Source organism: Heloderma suspectum, chromosome 1 (assembly GCF_057233095.1).
Source record: "Heloderma suspectum isolate Gila_16-S chromosome 1, 16-S_ref, whole genome shotgun sequence".
Taxonomy (NCBI): domain Eukaryota; kingdom Metazoa; phylum Chordata; class Lepidosauria; order Squamata; family Helodermatidae; genus Heloderma; species Heloderma suspectum.
The window spans coordinates 50,238,451-50,258,383 of record NC_139458.1 but is presented as its reverse complement, the minus strand read 5'-3'; the positions used below and the strand labels follow the sequence as shown (position 1 = coordinate 50,258,383).

Below are 19,933 nucleotides of genomic sequence, written 5' to 3'. Positions count from 1 at the left end.
TCATGGGTGGGGAAACTTTTTCCTATGAAGGGCCACTGATTTATGGGAAAAATCAGTTGAGAGCTGCAGCTGATGCTGGGTGGAACCAGAGTACAGCATTCCATAGATTTTTCACTCTCTTGTCCTACCCTGTCCCTTTTCTACCTCTTGTTCACATACACACATATGAATGGGAAGTAGTGATTCCCTGAGGAGAGGTTCCTAGAGAGAGGGTGGGCCCACAGTGTCCAGAAAACAGATGACACTGAGGAGCAAATTAATTAAGCGGAGGGCCATGCCCCCTCCCCTGCTGTAAATAACCATATTCTGCTAAATGTACTCTTCCAAAGCAGAGTGGCCCTGTAAGAGCAGTTGCGAACTTCCCACCATCAGTGCTAGTTTGAGACATTTTCACACATGAAAGCAATATGCGAATGAAGAAGTATGAGACTCACCCAGGCCCTGCAAGAAAGAGCCTAAAATAATGTCCACATTGACAGTTTCCAACTACTGTTAAGGTCAGGTGTTGCCAACACTGTGCAGTTACACCACCTGTGACTGCCATTCTTAAATTCTGTGCTCATGTGTCATTCCCCCCTGCTCCCTGAGTGGCATGTGATAAGGGAAATGAAAGTGGAAGGAATGACACAGGCTCCTGATTAGGTGCTGGTGTAACAGCCCAGGGCTCATTTAATACCTTTCCCCCATTTTTTTTTTTTACAAGGTTCTCACAGCCTTGGCTACACATGTTTCCTGACTCACTCTAGAGAATTTTAAATAGTTGCTTAAAATAGATCTATGGGTTTTTAAATGGCTGGCAACATGCACAATTAAACCTCTCAAAACCATTTTATAGGTGAGTATAAGCAAGCCAATAAATTCCAGAAAAACTCCAGTGCCATATTTTGAAGTGAACTAAAGTGATTTTTGAAGTAAATGTTGGGCAAAGCATGAGTGAAGGTAGAATGGTTAATGTGCAGCACAATTCTATGCAGATTGACTCAGAAACAAGTCTCACCATGACCAGTGGACCATTCTGGTCACCACATCTAAAAAAAAAATATTGTAAATTGGAAGAGGTGCAGAAAAGGGCAACCAAAATTATCAGGGAGCTGGAACAATTCCTGTTGAGGAAAGCTTATCTGGGGCTATTTAGTTTAGAAAAAAGGTGAGTAAAGGAGACATGACAGACATGTATAAAATTATGTATGATCTGGAAAAAGTAGAGAAAGAGATGTTTTTCTCCTTATGTCATAATATTAGAACCCAATGAAGCTGAATGGTGAGAGATTCAGAACAAACAAAAGGAAGTACTTCTTCACACAGTGCATACTTAAGGACATAAGAAGAGCCATGCTGGATCAGACCAAGAGTCCATCTAGTCAGCATTTTGTTCACACAGTGGCCAGTCAGCTCCCGATGGGAAACCCACAAGCAGGACATGAGTGCAACAGCACCCTCCTACCCACGTTCCACAGCAACTGGTGTACATAGGCATACTGCCTCTGATACTGGAGGCAGCATATAGCCATCAGAACTGGTAGCCATTGATAGCCTTCTCCATCATGAGTTTGTCCAATCCCCTTTTAAAGCCATCCAAATTGGTGGCTATCACTACATCTTGTGGAAATGAATTCTATAGTGTAACTATGCACTGCGCAAAGAAGTATTTCTTTTTATCTGTCCTGAATCTCCCACCAATCAGTTTCATGGGATGATCCTTAAACTACGGAACTATAGAAATGTAAACTATACTTGAGCTATAGAATTCGCTACCACAGGATGTAATGATGGCCAACCTGGACAGGTTTAAAAGGGGATCAGACAAATTCATGGAGAATGGTTATATGCTACCTCCAGGTTCAAAGGCACCAGGCCTCTAAATACCAGTAAGCGGGGAATAACAATAGGAGTAGGCAATTGCTCTTATATTCTGCTTTGGGGCTTCCCATAGGCCACTGTGGGAAATATGATGCTGGATTAGACAGACCTTTGGCCTGATCCAAAAGAGTTTATATTCTTATATTATGTTCTTATGTTCAATGGGGCTTACTATTAAGCATGTTCAAAATTGCAGCCTGAAGAACTGAAGAAAATTAGAAGGAAAATACGAAACCTTTATACTGAGTGAGACCATTCATCCATCTAGTTTCATATTATCTACATGAGGGGTGGACAGAAAGTAGATCTCCAGATGTTTTGGACTTCAACTCCCAGCATTCCTGACCATTGGCCAGTACTGGCTGGGGCTTCTGGGAGTTGGTCCAAAACATCTGGAGATCTATCTTCTTCCCACTCCGATGTATACCAGGGGTGAACAACTTGTGGCCCTCCAGATGTTTTGGCCTACAACTCCCATGATCCATCACCATGGCTATGCTGGCTAGGGCTGATAGTTGTAGGCCAAAATATCTGGAAGACTACAAGTTACCCATCCCTGATCTAAACTGACTGGCAGTTTTCCAGGGTTTCATACTGGAGGCTTTTCCTGCCCTACCTGGAGATGCCAGAGACAGAACCTGGAATGCTTTGCATGCAAAGCATATGCTCTGCCATTGAGCTACAGCCCTTCCCTCATCAATCTACCAGTTTGTTTATATACATACTGAAGAACAGATTTTAGACTAACATATACACGTTATACTTACATATACATTTCAATGTAAGTGATTATATGGTCTGTTTTTGCACTCATCATATACAACCCACTTCCTCTTCCCTCTGTGTTTGCTCTGTGATCCACATCTACATGTATCTTCAGTTGCAGCAGTCACCACACAATGAGAGTAACCCATACATGCCCCACCTCATGAACACAGTTGTGTGAATCAGTCCTAAAATGTGATGTCTGGACTAGTGGATTAGCTGCACTCCATCTGTAGCAGACAAGAAAAACCACAGGTGGCCAACTTTTGGGGGACAAGCATGTCAGAAACTATATCCAAAGTATGAAATGATGCCACTCTACTTACCACTACAATATATAAACCCTGTGCCTTGACATGATTTTGCTTCTAATCTACTACACTGGAGACACCTGATGCTCCTGGTCCTGTCCAGAAGAGTACAAATGTCTGCTGACTGTGACATTTGAGGCACCCATGCCACAAGGTAGTCACCTTTAATCTAGACCACAGGCAGGCAACCCTGACCATTGGGCATGCTAGCTGGGGTTAATGGGAGTTATATTCTAAAATATCTGGTGGGCACCAAGTTACCTACACCTATACTAATGTTCAAGCTTGGGCTTAGCTACTCAAGCATTTCCTTCCATAAATGTGATGACACTGTACTCAACAATGGTCTGGAGAGAGTGAAGTCATTAAAACAAGGCCTGAAGGAGAATTGCAGATGACCTTATCATTCCCCCATTCCAGATCATCTGACCCTGTGGCTCTGGAATCCTGGACTTGAATGTGAATAAGGAAGAAGTCACTCGAAGAAAACAAGTGGGATGCTCTGACTAAGCACAGTTGGTGACTGGATCTGTAGAGGCAGCCAGAAAGGATTAGGGCTTCTCACTCTGTGTGTGTCTGTTTATAATTCTCTCCAGAAAAGGAAATGTGACTTAGACTAACAGGCAGCTGAGAGATCCTTCCTTGGGAGAAAGTGGGATATCAGGCTTGGCTAAGGGTTTAAATGATGTAACCTTTGAGCCTAGCTTTATTGCCAGATTTATGAACAGTAGGCTTTGTTTTACGTGCCAGTGATCTGCAGGTGGCCAAAGACCAGGACTCCACTTACACCGCTTGGAGAGTAACTCATTTCCCCAGGGTCAATTCACTGCCATGTTAGTCTCTGCTATGTCTGCAAGCAAACTGACCCCAAGCTAGGGCTGCTTGACACAAAGAGAAGGGGAAAGATCGGTCATTTCATTGGGAGGATAGGCACAATTGGAACCCAGGAGAGAAGGGAGAAAGTACACCATTCAGGGCCTTAAACTTGAGACACTGGTCTTCACAGTACATAAGCTTTGTTAAAATATTTCATAAAATATTTTTTAAACTTTAGAAAGAAGATAATTCACTGGAGATCTGAAGTCCATCAAGCTAGCTTTCAAGCTGCCATAAAGATTTCATATACTGTATCATTAGCTAGACAGAAAGCAATGCCATTGAACTGAAATAAACAACTGCACTCAATTCCTACAGTCTGGAATTCATTTATCTCCTGGAAGGGCTTTCTATGGGTTCTTCTTTTTGATGGCAGTCATATTTACAGTAAATGTTACAATCCTCTCCCTTGATTGCTTTGGTTGTTGCCGTTTTATAATTGGACAAAACTAACATCTTGATTATTTCAAATAGCTAATGAGCCTGCATCTTCCAGTAATAATGTCATGTTCTTTTTCATCCTTATTTTCTTCCTTTGCCTTACAGCAGCAGCTACACTGAAGGGTTTGAGTCCAAACCAGTGACCTAATGGGCTGGTTTTCACCATCAAATAAGCTACAGTGGCTAAACCACAGTGGGCTGAGGAGCATGCCAGTGGCCATTTTGTATATTCAAGCTGCGTGTCATCCAAACCCAGATGGCAGGTGTTGTGTGAGGGTTAAACAATCCTCGCATTACCCTAGCACAGCCCATGGGTTATGAGAGGGTTGTTTAACCCTTGGACAACCCCTGCTGCCTGAGTTCGGATGACATGACAAGCTGCAGCTTGAATATTCAAAAACAAACCACAGTGGACCACCATGATCATGTGAACTGGGTCAATGTGGAAGTTTTACATAAATCTATTTGAAAAAATCCATCCCCAATAGAGAAATGACAGAACATGAAACAAAGACACTAGCATGAGCAGCTTAAGCAGTGTCAACTGCAGGTCCCTGACTGACTGCTGGGCTTCTGATTCTTAAGGCTTTGCCCTAACCATTGGACCTCTCTACTTAGTAAGTTGGGCAAAGTAATGCATTAAGGGTGCAATTCTATGCACATTTAGACAGAAAAAAGTCCTCAACTGCTAGTAGAGCTTTTTTCTGTCTAAACATGCATAAGATTTCATTCTGAATTTGTGTTGATCACAGAGGCTTGGATCCTAAGCTAAGGTAACTTAAGGAAGTTCACAGATGGAAAGTTTCCCATGCCCTCCTCTCCCTGCTGAAGGTACCTCAGATGGGGGTGGTATGGATGGGGGAGGGGGGAATTACTCCAAACCAGACAAAATTTGGGGAGATTCCCACCACCCCCAGCAACTCCCTGCACCCCATCCAATATTGTCCAGGAGGGCCCCCAACTCACTGGACAGGTTTTTCATGCGGCACAAGGAACTGCAGGAGGGAGATGGGGACAGGAAACTTTCCTTCTGTGAACTTCCTGGTGTTAAATTGTCTTAGGATCTGAGCCAGAGTGAGATACATTCACTTGCAGATTATATGGCATGTTGTTGTAGTTGTTCAGTCGTTCAGTCGTGTCCGACTCTTCGTGACCCCCTGGACCATAGCACACCAGGCCTTCCTGTCCTGCGCTCTCTCCCGGAGTGTGCTCAAGTTCATATTCATTGCATCGGTGATGCTATCTAGCCAACTCATCCTCTGCCGTCCCCTTCTCCTTTTGCCGTCAATCTTTCCCAGCATCAGGGTCTTTTCCAGTGACTTTTCTCTTTGCATTTGGTGGCCAAAATATTTGAGCTTCAGCTTCAGTATCTGTCCTTCCAATGAGCAGTCAGGGTTGATTTCCTTTAGGATGGACTGATTTGACCTCCTTGCAGTCCAGGGGACTCGTAAGAGTCTTCTCCAGCACCACAGTTCGAAAGCATCAATTCTTCGGCGCTCAGCCTTCCATATAGTCCAGCTCTCACAGCCAAACATTGCTACTGGGAAAACCATAGCTTTGATATACGAACTTTTGTCAGCAAGGTGATGTCTCTACTTCTTACTATGCTGTCTAGGTTTGCCATAGCTTCTAAGCTGGATTTTTTTCCACCAACTTCAAGAGCGAGCTTTGGACAGGGATAAGTAATGGCAGTTTCAGTGTAAACTCTGAACTGGGCGTGAGGATCCTGTCCTAGCCAACTTCCAAAGCATTTAAGATACTGCATGTGTACATGCCACTCCTCAGGAGCCCTCAGGGCACCAAGCTCTCAATTAGAAGAACTTGTTTGCAAATACACTTGGTGCTTGCCGCACACTTTGATGCATATGGTTCTAGGCTACTTGTCTGCCACAGTACTCCAAGCGCCTTACATCAGTGAAGGCAGCTGCATATGAAAGAGTAAGGCCTGAGGGCTAACAGAAGCCAGAACACAGTCATTGCTGTGAATGCTGAGTAGCTACAAACAACACCGCTGGAGCGGGGGGGGGGGGGTGCGCGCGCGCGCAGGCCCTATTGAAGTAGCCGCGTACTAGAAATCATTTTAATTGTCACAGTTTATCTCTGTAGGGGGCCACCAAGGTTGCTCTGGGGGTTGTGATCCATTGCTAACAGCAAGGCAATGGAACTGAGCCAGGTATCACAGTCAGAAAACAGTGAATTGCCTATAGATGACAAACTGGAGGCCTCCCTAAGGAGCGAAGGCAGGTTCCAGCAAGAGAAAAAGGTACTATTACTTGGAGAAAAAACACATAGAGTAGAGAATAGAAGGGACCCAAGATGCTCACTCAGAATATGCAGCAGCAGTGACTGAGAAAGTGGGGACGGGTACCACTGTTGTAATACTCATTCTATGGCTCGTAAGAGCACAGGAATGGGCTAGTGTTTTGGCTTGCTAAAATGTTGGCCTCTGAGACAGAAACTACCTTGGCATTCAGCCTGGTTTAATTTAATGCAGCTTATCTTGATTAACTCTGAAGAAATATAATTGTGAATGCAGCAGACCCAATATCAACACACAGCACTCTTGGGAGCTGCTGCAGTCCCCACATCCCAGCAGTCTCTCACATCTGTCCTGGGCTTTCTATGCTGGAGAGCGGTGTCTGAGAGCTGCTCTTGTAATTTCCCGCAGTGACCTGATATGGTATCGCTCAGGGGCATTGTGCGAAATCAAAATGGCAGCCCCCAGTGGAAACTACCATTTTCCACAAAGCCTCGGAACTACGTTACACTGTGGGCATTGTGGGAAATTAAAATGGCAGCCCAAAGCCATTTGGCGCTGATCACAGTGTTGCTACCTAATGTGGCCCACCACAGCAGAAGAGCCCCACTGACATGAAATTAGGTCCACAAAAGGGAATCTATCTGTGTTCTGGAGCGTGTGTCTCTCTTTTAACATATTAGGGTGTGGTACAATCCATTACCATAAAGCAGGACACAGCCCATGATGGGAAAACAAACATAGAAAACAAATGCAAAACAATAACAACACAATAACAACACAACAACTAAAAAGATGAGACACTGACATTTCTCAAAGTGGCATGAGTCCATTACTGTGCCTGGCTGTTGAAACAAGAATATTACATTATTGATATTAAAGCCTAGAAAGTAATAGGAGCATTTGAAACAGAAGTTATAATCAGAAAACTAAGATTAAAAAAGAGGCTTGATTTGCTATGGGCCCAGTTGCTTCAACCAGGAGCAACAACTGGGAAAACTGTACAAAGGAGAATAGGAAAGCACCTGCCTCTGGGCTTTTGGCTCATTATAGTTTAAGAGTGTATTTATGCCGCATATTCAGTTTGCTTGCTGTGAGGCACATGAAGCTGGTGAGTTTGGCATTTCCCTGGGAGGGAGAGTCACTTGGACAACTAGTTAGCCATCTAGCTGAACAGTTAAGTAAAGACTGCTGAGCCCCAGTAAGCTGCATTCTTTCTTAATAAGATGCAGCTTTACATTCACAGCAGGCCTAAAATTGCTTGGATGCCCAGGGGCTCCAAACTGGGTAACTGTGTGGATGTTTGGGAGAAAGAGAGGTTTGGAATGGATGATCTTTTAGTCCCTCCGAATGATATGATTCTATAGTGGCATATAGATTTCTGGTCACATAGATTCAAGGGTCCCCTCAAAAAGCCTCTAACAGCTTTGGTGTCTGGGATAAGTTTCCATTCAAGGAACTCCACTTAAGCAATTAACATTGCTTGGTTACGCTTCTATGCACTGTAGAACAATTAGTGAAGGACCTCCAGCTGCATTCCGCTAGCAAAGACTTGTAAGCTAACAGAAAGTTGACACAATAAGTATACATTCAATGCAGACCATTTGCTGGCCCTTTTAGAGAAGTAGAGTCTCTTCCAAATTTTTGGGGACTGCTCCAAAGAGAGTGATGAGTAACTCACCCCTAAATCATGCTGAAATTCCACTGGATGAAAAGACTTGCATAAATGCATACTTAATGAAAAGCACTATTTCCATGGAATCAACTCACTTTCCCGCTTAAACTTGCCCCACAGCATGAGTTGAGCAGTCTCTGGGGTACCACAGAGCCACTTCATTGGAGACAGTCCTTTTAGAGGCTTCATTAGCTATGTTCAGTATTTTATCTGAGTCATCTTTATCATTATCCCAGAGAAGATGGGCAAGGATTAGGTTTTCACAATGTTTTCTATTCTAGCATAAAGAATGGTGTGGAGCTTGTAAAATTATTCAACATTTCTCAATGACTCTAGCTTAATTTGGACAATCTGCCACCTCTTTGCCAACTCTGGCTGACTCAGTGGGAGGTCTGTTCAGGGAATGCACTGAATACCATACTCAAAACTACCCTTTCCAACTCACAATATTTCCTCTCTCTAGGCCAAGGACAAAAACTTTGAAAAATGTGAGGGGAGAAAGATATTTGTAAGTTGCTTGAAAACCTGCTTCATAATAAAACAGAAACACTACGAGGATAGGACAGGGAGCAAGAAGAAAAAGTGGCATATATGAGTGCCCAATTGGACTGTGAAACTGACGGGCTTCCTAAGGTAGAGATGGCTAACTGGCATCCCATGAGCTTGATCCACTGGCTGTCCTACCAAATTTTTAATCAAGGTGTAATCAAAAAAGTGTCCTCAATTTCAAGGAAAAGGATCTTCAAATTATCGAAAAGGGGTATTCCACACACTAATATTACATTTCTCTTTGGATTTTGCACCTACTACCCCTGTTATACCCAAGTCCACATGCTCTATAACTGTGAAGACTTTATTGACCATAAGAACTGACATTATTATAGAGCATGATCACCAATGAAGGGATTGGTTTGTATGGCAAAGTATGGCTTCTGGGCCTTGGGCCACTCCAGAAAATAGAAAGGCCCTTGATACTGAAGTTGCCCATTCAAGCACACTGTTTTAACTGTTTTATTGTTTTAGATTTTAATTGGTATTAGCTTGTTTAATAGCTTGATATGCTTTTAGGTGTTTAAATTATTTATTGTTTTATACTGTTTAAACTGATTTCATCTGTACGCTGCCCTGAGATCTTAATGATATAGGGCGGGATACAAATCTTTTAAATAAATAAATAAAAATAATTCTATGGTCTGAGGGTAAATAGGGCTTCCCCACATGGGGCTTTTATCCTGCAACTGAGATTGGTTACCCATGGAAGGTTGCAGGTCCTTTAGATGACATTGTTAGTCTCTAGCGCCTCTCCCATGCTTTCCGATCATTTCCGCAGGTTAATTTGAAATGGAAATAATGATCTAATAAAAAGAAGCACTTTGAATCGGATTGAATTTGAGCGTGTGAAGAGGAAGTGGTGCTATAACAACAGTGTCATCTAGTAGCTGTATAATGAAACATATAGAAATTGCTAAACCAGGAAATTTGTGTGAAGGAACCTATCTAAACCCTGCAAATAATCTGGAAGCAGAAGCCACGGTAAAATCACGGGACAAAATGCCTCTGTGTGGATAAGCCAACAGTCTATAGACATAAACAAGTTTAATTGCAGTGGCTTCAGCCAAGACTTCCAGGCTCACCATTATTTAGGTTTACACTATAAAGATGTTCTGGGTTTGGACTCACAGTTTGCCCATCTACTGACTAACCTGATATATAGCTGACGACGGTTAGTTTCCTAATCTCCTGTGCTATCTTATGCTTTTTTTTGTCTGTGTGGAACTGTTCCTTTCGAAGTCCCATTTCAGACACACCAAGTGTTTCCCGATAATTTGACTAACTGTTACATTTCTGGTGTATTCCAGTTCATGCCACTACTGGTTTGTGCTACTGATCAAGGTAATTATCTCCGGAAAACTATCTCCCTTGGGACACCATCTGTCATCCCTGAAATGAAGGTTTGGCCTTTGGGGACTTCTGGGGTCTCACCAGAAAGGAAAGGTACAGAGGCAGCGATGAAGGAAAAAAAGCTAGCAAGCTATCTGAGACCTTAGGCCTATGTGGCAATCCTTTCCTATGCAGTACCTGGGACCTTTTTCAAGACAACACTGACTATCTACTTCTCCTAGGCTGATGGGCAAAATGAGACAATTGCAGCATGTCTGAAAACTTATGGGGCAGGACAAAGCTACCTCTAGTGTCTGAACTTGGGCAGAAAATCTATGACCATTGTAGGCATTAGCCTTAACTTCTATGAAATATAAAGGCTTTTCATTTGGTTTTAAATACCCCATGACTATTTTTTTTAAAGGAAAATGCTTATCTACACCAGGAATGTTGTTAACAGCATGAATAGTTCAGGGAAATAATGGATTGATTTCTGCTCTATGTAACATGTACCTATCACCAGAATATGCAACTCAATTCAGATTCTTTTAATAATTCTGTGTTGCTAGGCAGAAAGACAACCACAACAGTGTCCGTAGCTCTCTACAGGCATTTTCCTATGTGGAGTTTAAATGGGTTTATGCTTAAATCAATCTTCAGTGTAAAAGCAAAGCCTATGCTGAACAGGACTGTACATTTAGTTTCTTTTTTCCACCCTGAATGAACAACATTCACATCTTGCACACATAGTGCGAGAAAGCCTCACACATGCCTTTTAGGGCCTGTTCACTTGTGTCCCCCCCCTCCCCCCGATTGTACTTGGACGCAGACTGGGAGAGAGCTCAGACTTGGGCTCTATCTCACAGGCTCAGTACAATCCCAATGTTCAATTTAAACATTACCATCTCCCTGTGGTAAGGAAGGCATGGGGAGCATGCAAGCTCTCACTCTAGGGACAACAATAAAGTGAAAAGGCCTGTCATCTGATGTGTAAAAAACATGGTCTGTGCTTGTAATGCTTATCCTTAGCCAGCTGTATGTATCTACACAGTTTTCCCCCATAGCTTGTGGTACGTGCAATATTTTGGCAGCTTTGATGCCAGTGTTCTCATATCTGACCCCCAGAGACCAAAACACAGGAGTTTCTTATGAAATCTACAATGCCAGAACATGAACAGGAACATAAGCTTGAAGCATCAACTGGTGTAACAACAAGTCCAAAGCAGAGCTGTATGATAATCAGGAATGCTTTGATAAAGACAATGCACCATACAGTCTGTGCATTTCTGAAGCAGGCAAGTGTGCAGTAATGGGACCCACTGCCCTAGCTGCAGTTCTGTGCTCGTGAATCTGAGCACTAGGGCTGATGCTAAGAAAACTTTTCATATCAATCAGACCTTTGGTCTATCTAGCCCACTATTGCCTACTGTGACTAACAAACATTTTACAATGCTTCAGGCAGAGGTCTTTCCCAGCTGTGGTACCTCAGATCCTCTTTAATTGGAGATGCCAGGGATTGAATCTGAGACTTCATGCCTTTGAAACATGTATTTTACCACTGAGCTGTGGCCCCTTCCCACCATAAGAAGTCTTAACCATAGCTCTTCATACCTTGTTTGCCTACTTATACAGGCAAACAGTAATCAAGGAGATTTCACCTTAAGATGATCGTAACTGGCTCTTTAAGGGCACTTCTTGGCACCCTGAGCTTGTTGCCATTGGAGATGTCACTTGCAGGCTGGTAAACAAGAAGAAGCAAATGACTAATGAAAGGAAAAGCAATTCTGGACATACAGATGATGGATCAACCAACAGGTACTCTCCATGAAGCTTGACAGAACCATTTATAACCTTGATGTCAAATCTGAAGGTGGAAACCTTGACGTCACCGTTATTATTGGGGCAATGAGAAGAGATGCATGAGGAAGAGGAGGAGAAAGTCAGCTGGGACGATAGAAATCACAGCTGGCCTGGACTCACAGGGTTGTATGAATAGGCCTTGATAGTCCTGTGACTAATGTAGTCATCAGCTCCATTGTGTCGGAAGGGCTGCTTTTTCTGTTATTCAGCAGGTCTTAGAAAGGATAAAGATGAACACAAGAGCCAGGACAGTCTCCTTTGGCAAACTCCAAACTGGTTAAACATGACCCAGACAGAGGGAGCTTGTGTGCAAATGCAAGACCAGAATTAGCTGTCCTTTTTCAGTCTGAGCGATTACGGCTGCTGGTTCTTTGATCACATGAGATTGCCCTTTCAATTCCTTCCTGGGACCATGGGCTGTTTTTCACACATCCCACTAGGGACCAGCTCATCAGCAGATTGAAACCTGATTTTGACTTGTGGAATGCAAGAGCCATTTTAGGGCTTTCTGCACAATCACTTTTCTGAACCCTAGATGCATTTGTTACTCATTTGTTGCACACAGTCAGGTCTTTCTTCAAGACTGCATGTCTATTGTGGGGATATCTTTCTTTCCTCCTCATCTGGGAAAATATAATACTTCCCCAATATAGTGTTATTCATTACTGTTATGACTGCTACGTAGAATGTGCTTGCACGAATGTCACTGGAACATCTGGATATTTTTTGTGATATAATTAATGATGAAAAATACAACTTTCCCACCTTGATATATATATTTTGGCGGCTTTGTGCTGTTTTCTGTACTACTACACCATGCAAGCACTTACCTAGTATTTTAAAGGGGCAAACACCAGCAAAGTTTCTCTCCTTCTATAGCAACATCTTGCAAACTGTATGATCCTTTTGTTGATTTTTTTTTAATCTTAATTCTTTGGAAGCTTGTCTCCCCATCGCTTGTACTACAGCATGTATCTAGCCAGATTTGTGAATGGTTGAGTGGATGTACACTGAATAGTTACCCAGTTATTTCCCCCTCTTCAAAGCTTCCCCCAGCCCTTAATTATGGAATATGTTGCTACTGTCATTGAACAGGAGATTGTGGAAAAATTATACAGAAGCTGAAATGCAATTGGGGCATGCTTTGACTGATCACGTGGAAAAGCCCTTCATCAGTCAAGACCAGTGTGTGCTCCCTGAGCAAGCTTTATGGGAAGAGTGGTATCACTGGGCCAACAGCAACCCAAGAGACTGCTTCCAGCCAGTCAGGCACCCCTCCCTGTACAAAGCAGGCTGGCAGATCCCAAAGGGCTGTGTACCATGCTGTCACGTAGCCTGAGGATTCACCCAGGTGAGATGTCATCCTTGAGCCTCTTTCATATTCCTTTTGTGCTAGGCAGTGCTGCTCACCATGAATATTCGCTTATGGTGGGGGCGCTGGGGCACTGGCCAGGACAAAAGCCAGCTTGAGAGATACTTGCATGATCCTTCCAACCAGGCTTTGTCCTTCCGCACATAGTGGCAGCAAAGGCACAAGGCCAACATGCCAAAGCCTTAGCCTGACACTGGATATAGATCAAGTCAGTGCCATCTTTACTTTCATTGTGGGATCCTACAACTAGTTTGCTCCTCTTCCTACTTCTCAGAGCATCCTAGCCTCTGATGTTGAAGTAAGAGTTGGGCTGCACATTACAGCACCCTTTCTACTACCTCTGAATGCTGGCCAGAATTGTGGACATCACATAGCAAATTCTCTGCTCTGCCACCTCCCTACTGCTCCCCCCCCCCCGCACCTCCCACAACATTGGAGAGCACACAGTGAGTGCTGTTAAAAATGCTGGCTGGTGTGTGCATATGTACAACTTCTTGCCATGGAGATGCCAATCATACAATCAGCAGAGGTGGTAGTTATCAAAGCTTCCCTACCTTTGATGATCTTGCACATTAAAACTGTGTGCATGAAAGCTGATCTACTGTAACAATTGCACACAGTCCAATTATCACAGCCTTCAGATATGTACTGAAGGGCCTATTGAGATCTTCTTCAGAGGTCCTTCTCTGTGTCCCACTACTGCTTTAGCGCAAATTTTTAAAACTGAACAGAATTGTGCCTTCCTCACCCACACAGCTATGTCACACACACACACAATGGAACACAGTGGGATGCGCATGTCAAAAAAACTCCAAATGCAATTCTACATGTAGCTTTCAGCAGAAGAGCAATAATTGGGGAGCACTAGAAGCCACCTGTCTGGAAGGACCCACAGTCAGTTTCCTTCTCCATTCACCAGATGGGATGACATCCTCCCCAGTGCACATCATGGAATAAACCAATGGAAATGACATGCTCCTTACAGAGTAATTGAACTATCCTCTACAGTTGCTCTGCATCTCTTTGGGTACTGGGAAAAGAAAATGCAGAGCTGGATTTCTATGCCCCTGGAATGGACTCTAGATTCAATCCTGCCAATTGTTTGATGTAGTGTTATTTCCAGAGTGTCTGCCAAGCCCTCATCTAAAGCAGGCCCGTAACTCTATAAGGCTGAGTATGCAATCTCACCAGCCAAACTGCAGCCACACCTCCTAAAATGATGATTATTTTCCAGTTTTCTCTTGCTTAATGTCTCTAAGACAGAACAAACATCAGGCTGCCCTTGGGTTTTACAGAGGTGGTATGTAGGGAGACTGCAAAGCTTTGAGCCAGCAACCAAGTCAAACCAATTTCTGCTGGCACCTAAACCAACACTGCAGTCAAGTAAGAATCACTAAGCATACCACATTTCGTGTTCTTCCTCCGGCCCGAAGGTATTCAGGAAAGACATAATTTCAAAGAGGAAATAGTGTCCCTAAAATAAGTGGCCATCCCGTGTGTCTATAGGTGCTTCCAGGCAAGGATTTTACTGTGCAATTGCACTATTCATTCATAGAATTTTATGGGAGATTCAAACATCATCATCAATTTGTAGCCCTCCCGTGTTTTCCTACTACTTCTTCCATTCTTTTTCTTACAAGGAAAAAAACCATTAAGAAAAAAAAAGACAGAATAGCTGCACAATGCCTTTTGAGTGTTAGTGCTCGACACCCTCCATCTGGAAGCACTCAATGTGTCTGATGTCCCCTTCATGTTCCAGTTGGATCATTGCCAGTTTGTGTTCAGTCCCATCCATGTACTGTTTCATAAATAATCCCTACAAGAAGACTAGCAACGGACAGACATTTCCACCTAGAGAGCACTTACCTGGTTTCAGTGGGCATGGGATACACCTGCTGACCCCCCAAAAGGCTCCCACACTGCCACAGCAATCCTCATATTTGGCCAGACCAAGCAATGGGCCAGCACACTTGAAAGGAAAGAGAAAAGGCAGCATCAGAATTTGGTCCCTTCGATACTCAGGGGAAAAGATATCACACACTAGGCCCAGTCCATCATTCCTGTCTTTCTTGACTAAAGTTAGACCAGCCAAAATCGGGGGAATGCAGAAGTACCAGCATTATGTTTTGTGGAGGAGTAGACTACAGCTAACAGAGAAGAGCCTACTTTAAACCTTAGATACTATCTCAGGCAACAAAACTCCCTGCAGGGCCACAGATGTATTTTAAGATGGTAAGCAGTTTTGCAGGCAGGAAAATGAGTGCTTGGCTACGTCTTTGTCCCTTGGAAAGCTAGGGTATTAATATTAGATATGGGGTATTACAATTAGGGTTGAGTAGCATAGCATGACCCAGAGATGATATCACAAGCTTTCAGATAAAACAAATGTCTGTTCACAGACCTATATCTATTATCTAGTGAGATGGGTACAAAATTCCAGACCTCATGGGGACATTTGTGGCGAGGTATTTTCATTTACTTAATGAGTCTCTCTTTCTCTCCCAACAAGACCCTCTGGACTGCAGTCTTCCCTACTAGAGCTAAGCTATCACAGTCCACAGGCCAAATCTGGCATCTGTCCATCCCCAAAATGGCCACGTGCCCAGTGCACATTCCAATACGTTTGGCTTCAGAGTGAAACGGAAGAGAAAAATGCTTCCTGACCAGGCTTTTAGCCATCACCCAGTCTGCTCAGCTGCAGACCCTGCTCCAGCTGAACAATAAAAGAACAGAGCAAGGATGCTCCTTCCCCCACTTTGGCTCACCTTACCTTGAAGTTACCTGCAGAACTCCAGATAAGACTAAGTAAAGTCTAAATGTGCCTCCTTTCACTAAACCAGTCAGTCAATGGACAAGCACTTAAGAAAAATACTGAGTGTTGGGCTGGATTTTTCCAACCCTATTATTACAGTTTAAATGTTTCAGACCAAATTTGCAGAATAAATCCACATAAAATTACTTGGCTAAGTAAAGTAATCGTGGGAAATTGGGATGGAGCAGAGTCTTTCTGACTGCTGTCAAATTCACTGGTCTGGATGTGGATACTGGAGTACTTAACCACCAAACTGAGTAGAATCCAGCTATGAGTCTTCGGAGAAACATTTACAGAAATAAAGTACTCAAATGGCAAAGGCAGAAGATACAGATGGCCACCTGAAACTCTCTGTAAAAATGAACAATAGTAACACAGAGAAAATACCCAAGTATTATTCTAAACCGTATGTTTCCATAGATGCAACAAGAGACAACAAAAGGGCTAAACCATTTCAGTCATGTGAATTTACATTCCCTATCAGGTGCAAGGGAAATGAACATTCCATGAAAATTAGGCATTCATTTACGGAGTGATAATTTTTTTCCTACATTTTATCCATTTCTTACTGAAATCATAGAGTAGCTATAAAAAGGCCACCCTTTGGACTCAGATTCTTTGACTGTATATTGTGTGAGAAATTCAAACAGACACACAGACAGAACGACAGTAATAAAGTCTCTGTACAAAGTATGTCAAGTAGCAGCTGTGGGTTGCACCTAAGGGTCCATCTGCACTGCCCTAATTTATGGAGACCAGATTTGCTCTTTGAACAAGTGCGAAGTGCTTCAGACCACGGAAGTGTACACATAGCTTCCCACTTTGCATGAAAGGGTTTCTGGGAAAGGAAAAGGTACCTGCCTAGAGTATGGGCACTTCCCACATTCCTGCATGTGTGCTACATCACCAAACCATGAATACAAGAAGCAGCCACGTGGATATGCTCTAATGGGCAATAAAATATTATTTCTTAAACCTCTTCTTGAATCTTGAGAACAATTCATACAACCACTTCAAGTGAGGTGTTGAGATGAGGTGTGAACTGATGCAATTTCAGCACACACTCTCAGATTATAATTTGCTGCATCCCTGCAAAGCTTGCAAAATGGACTGGTTAGTGGCACACTAAAATATGACAATTTGATAAAAAAATTAATATTTGGGCAAATGCTGAAATCGCTCACTGTCTACTCAAGGGAGAAAAAAATGTCAAAACACACATCCAGCCCATATCAATCTGCCCTAAGTTGTAGCCCTACATTACACATAAGCCCAGCAATTGCAAGATAGCATTCAAACACAGCCATACACCACTTACTCCCATATGAGCTTGTCCACACATTCAGTTTATCAACAGAGGTGCCCTTATGTGACATAGCCATATTTTGCTGGGATGATGAAGACAGTAGTTTCTGTAGCTGTGCCTAGGTTCTGGGACTCAGTGCTTGCCTAAGAAAGCCTGCCTCACCCCTTCCTTGATGACCCCTGGCGGCAGTGAAAGGCATTTTCTACTTGATTCTCTTTCGCCTGGAACAATTTTAATGCTAATTGTACTTTCTCCTTGGTGGTGTAAATCATCTGAATGACCCTCTTTAATGTTTTTAATGTTTGCAAGCTGCCTCTATTTAAATTGTTTTTACCTGTTGTTATCCATCTCATTTTTTTCTGCAGCTTGCTTTTGTTGAAGGTGGTTTAATTGCTTTTATTGCTTTTCACATTATCTTGTGTTGTTAGCTGTTAGTTGGACTTTTTAAGGAAAGGCGGGATGCAAATGTTTTAAGTAAATAATACATCATACATTGACATTTCATAGACATTCACATGCAAATGTTCATAGTTCACACATGCATTCATAGTCTCACACTCCATAAATGTCAACTATACTGTAAATGAGCAGATAGAATAGAGTAAAAAAGAATAGGTCTGACCTTTCCATGTACTGACTCCAGGTAACACCTTCCCATGAGACCCTGGGTCTTTTGCTGCAGATTGCTCTCTGTGACAACATTGTTGCTGCTGCTGTTGGCATTATCATTGGACTGGGGGCCTGTGGGAAGCTGAGATATCAACACAGTTTCAACACTGTTCTCTTCTGACTGGTCTGAGTCACTCTTCACTCTGGCCACCTGATGAATCTGTACCTCGGCTTCTGGAGGGTGGTTGATATGTACGTTCACAAGAGAAGGGTTTATTGAAGCTGAAAGAAAGGTTTCAAGTTTATCCACAGAAACCTACCTTTGTTCTTTGTTTTGCAACACCCCACAAGCCAGAACAGGAGCTTCTAGATTGGTAAGTAAAAGGGTTGAAATACTTTGACAACTCTGGCATCCACTCTGTCCACAGTACCGCACTGGTTCTCAAACTAAACAGAACCCAGCTATCATTGGTCTCATATGGCCCACAACATATAAACAAGCAAAATAACATCTGACTTGGCATGAAACTGAGAGAAACTGGAGAAACCTGTAAGCATCAGAAAACGGACAAGAAGTCGGTGTAACTGATAGGTGTAACTGAGACTTGGTGGGATGACTCCCATGACTGGAATACAGCAACTGAAGGATATAACTTGTTCAAAAAGAACAGGAGGAACAGAAAGGAAGGTGGGGTTACACTATATGTTAAAAATACATATCTCTGCACATAAATACAGGAGGAGGAGCTTGGTAACCCAATCAAGAGCATCTGGGTTAAAATAAATGGAGCAAAGAATAAAAGGAACATGGTGGCAGGAGTCTACTACCGGTCACCCAATCAAGGAGAAGACGAGGATGAAACTTTTGAAAAGCATATAGCCAATGTTTCAAGGAAGCATGATGTAGTAGTAATGGGGGACTTCAACCTCCCCGATATTTGCTGGGAGACAAATTCTGCAATACATGGCCCCTCCAGGAAATTCCTGACTTGCGTGGCGGATAACTTCCTCCTACAGAAAGTAGAGGAAGGAACTAGAGGATCGGCTATCCTTGACTTGATCCTAGCCAACAGAGATGACTTAGTGGATAAAGTAGCAGTTACAGGAACTCTGGGGGAAAGCAACCATGTTATACTTGAGTTCTTGGTTCTAAAGGAAGCAAAAGCCGAGTTAGCCAAACACGTACCCTGGATTTTGGGAAAGCTGATTTTAATAAATTCAGAACAATGATTAGTAAGGTCCCATGGCAAGTGACTCTAATGAGAAAAGGAGTCCAAGATGGGTGGGAGATTTTAAAAAAGGAAATTCTCAAGGCACAATTACAAACCATTCCAACAAGGAAAAAAGGTGTAAGACAACAGAAGAAGCCAATGTGGCTTCACAAAAAGCTTAAAGATGACCTGAAAACAAAAAAGGACACATATAGGAAGTGGAAGGAAGGCCAAGCAACAAAGGAAGAGTACAGGCAGGTAGCACAGAATTGCAGGGATGGCATCAGGAAGGCTAAAGTTGAGAACGAACTGAGGTTAGCGAGGGAGGCTGAAAGCAACAAAAAGGCTTTCTTCAGGTACGTGCATTCTAAAAGGCAGAGGAAAGAAATGGTTGTTCAGCTATTAAATAAGGATGGCAAAACGATAACAGATGACAAAGAAAAGGCAGAGGTGCTCAATTCCTACTTTGGCTCAGTCTTCTCCCAAAAGAGGGCCTATGACCCCGCTGGCTAAGGCGACGTACAGGCTGAAGGGGCAGGATTGCAGCTTGAGATCGATAGGCATATGGTCAAGGAACACCTAATTACTTTGAATGAGTTCATATCTCCAGGGCCAGATAAACTGAGTAATAAAGGAACTGGCAGAAGAACCCTCAGAACCGCTGTCTATTCTCTTTGAGAAATCATGGAGGACGGGT

The 19,933-nt window shown here is 43.0% G+C and overlaps 1 protein-coding gene across 1 annotated transcript in view; it reads right to left on the bottom strand.

Moving 5' to 3' along the window:
* The window catches only part of LTBP2 (latent transforming growth factor beta binding protein 2), a 201,775-nt gene that overhangs the window by 82,725 nt on the left and 99,117 nt on the right, over positions 1 to 19,933 (bottom strand). Inside the window, exons 8-9 of the mRNA XM_084842380.1 lie at positions 18,039 to 18,307; positions 15,165 to 15,267 (exon numbers count right to left, since the gene is read on the bottom strand). Of these exons, the coding sequence (XP_084698506.1) occupies positions 15,165 to 15,267; positions 18,039 to 18,307 (372 nt within the window). The remainder of the gene's footprint in view (positions 1 to 15,164; positions 15,268 to 18,038; positions 18,308 to 19,933) is intronic.